The 1588-nt window shown below is 37.3% G+C and overlaps 1 protein-coding gene across 1 annotated transcript; it reads right to left on the minus strand.

Annotated features, from left to right (window-relative positions):
• Positions 1-649: 649 nt before the first annotated feature.
• Positions 650-1199, minus strand: LOC106533029 (erythroid membrane-associated protein; the record flags this gene model as incomplete). The annotated part of the gene is given in 1 exon segment (XM_014029231.1): positions 650-1199. A coding segment is annotated over 1 exon segment (371 nt), but the record flags the coding sequence as incomplete, so codon positions are not given.
• Between the last annotated feature and the right edge of the window lie 389 nt (positions 1200-1588).

A 1588-nucleotide genomic window follows, 5' to 3' on the forward strand; every position in this document is an offset into this window, starting at 1 on the left:
TTTTAAAGCCAAGAATCTGAAAATGTAATGAGGTCATTTTGACCCAATTTGACTTAATCCTCATTTTGTTATGATGGGTCACAAAAGTTCATGTGATCTGCATGTCTATGCTGAAAAGAAAAGCAAAATAACCCGAGCACTGATTGAAACTTAGTATCAACTAATCTTTAGATTTAAATTACTCATATTGGGATCAGGAACAAAATTAAAAACTTGACTTCATAAAATATACTGAAACAAACTATTCACTAGACTGACTTTATATTATATTGAGGTTTTGGTCAATATTAAACAATCAAAATAAAAAAAAAATTCTTCCCTCAAATCTATATGTTTAATTCTGCTGTTTAGCATTTTAAACTCAACAAACTGTTTAATTCTCCTGAGAAAGTCTGTTTCATGGAGTTTGGAATAATCCTAAATATTTAACAGACCAATAGGTTAGCTTGTCGACGTARCTGAAGTCCGAGCTGACATCCTCAAATACCTTCGACAACTCTTCACCCAGTCTGTCTTTACACGTGATTATTAATATTGTGTAATGAAGTAACTGTGTGTGCATTTAGAGATAATATAGTATAGTTATTAAAACAATAAAATGCTTGAACTACTTCAGTTGGTGTGCAATGAATCTAAAATATATGAAAGTTTAATGTTTATCAGTACATTACAGAAAATAATGAACTTTATCACAATATGCTAATTTTTTGAGAAGGACCTGTAGAAGAAGCATTTTCTGCTGCTGACACCATAAGGTGAGGGATTGGGGGTCAGGGTTCGAGGGTTAACCTTGACCCAGTGTTCCACATGTGAAACAAACGGCTCATTTCAATCTGCCATTGCAACGGGGCAGATGGTTAACGGAGCCTCGTTCTGTCCTGATTTATTGGTACAGGGGCTGAAGAATGGGTGGATGGTGTCTGGAAAACTACCTGTGAAAGTAAAGATGAGCAGCTTGGCCTCCACYTTGTAGAAGGACACCAGGCCCTTATCACAGTCCACGTAGATCCCAACCCGACAGGGTCTGATGCTGACTGTCAGGCTGGTCGAGGGTTCTGTCCGGAAGGCGAAGTCGGTCCGATCCCGCAGACTCAGGAACCAGTAACCGTGAGCGGGGCTGACAGTGATTTTACCCTTTCGATTAACGGACCGACTGGCCACGCCCAGATCCCAGTCAGTCTTTCCTGTAACGTCCACCTGACGAGGAAGGAGAAAAACAGGTAAGGTCAGTCATTAATCAGCAGAAACAGGTTGATCAAACCCGGCTTGATCCCACTGTCAGAGTGCAACTTGTTGATTTGTTTGAGAACATCAGACTGCTATGGAAGAGCATTGCATTCACCAGAAAAATAATAAAAATAATAATAATAATAAAATAAAATTAGGAAGCACTTTTTTGAGAACAAAAAACTGATTTTGAGGAAAAACGCCTTAAAATTTTAAGATTTTCCCTGTGAGTTAGTAAAGTTTTGTTTCTTTTTATCTGGTAAATCTCAATATTCAAATATAGTTTGAGGTTTCCTCTTTAGGACATCAAAAATTCCTCATTAAAATGACATAAAATTAGGATTCAGACAAAATATTTATG

Source organism: Austrofundulus limnaeus, unplaced genomic scaffold, assembly GCF_001266775.1.
Source record: "Austrofundulus limnaeus strain Quisiro unplaced genomic scaffold, Austrofundulus_limnaeus-1.0 Scaffold872, whole genome shotgun sequence".
NCBI lineage: Eukaryota > Metazoa > Chordata > Actinopteri > Cyprinodontiformes > Rivulidae > Austrofundulus > Austrofundulus limnaeus.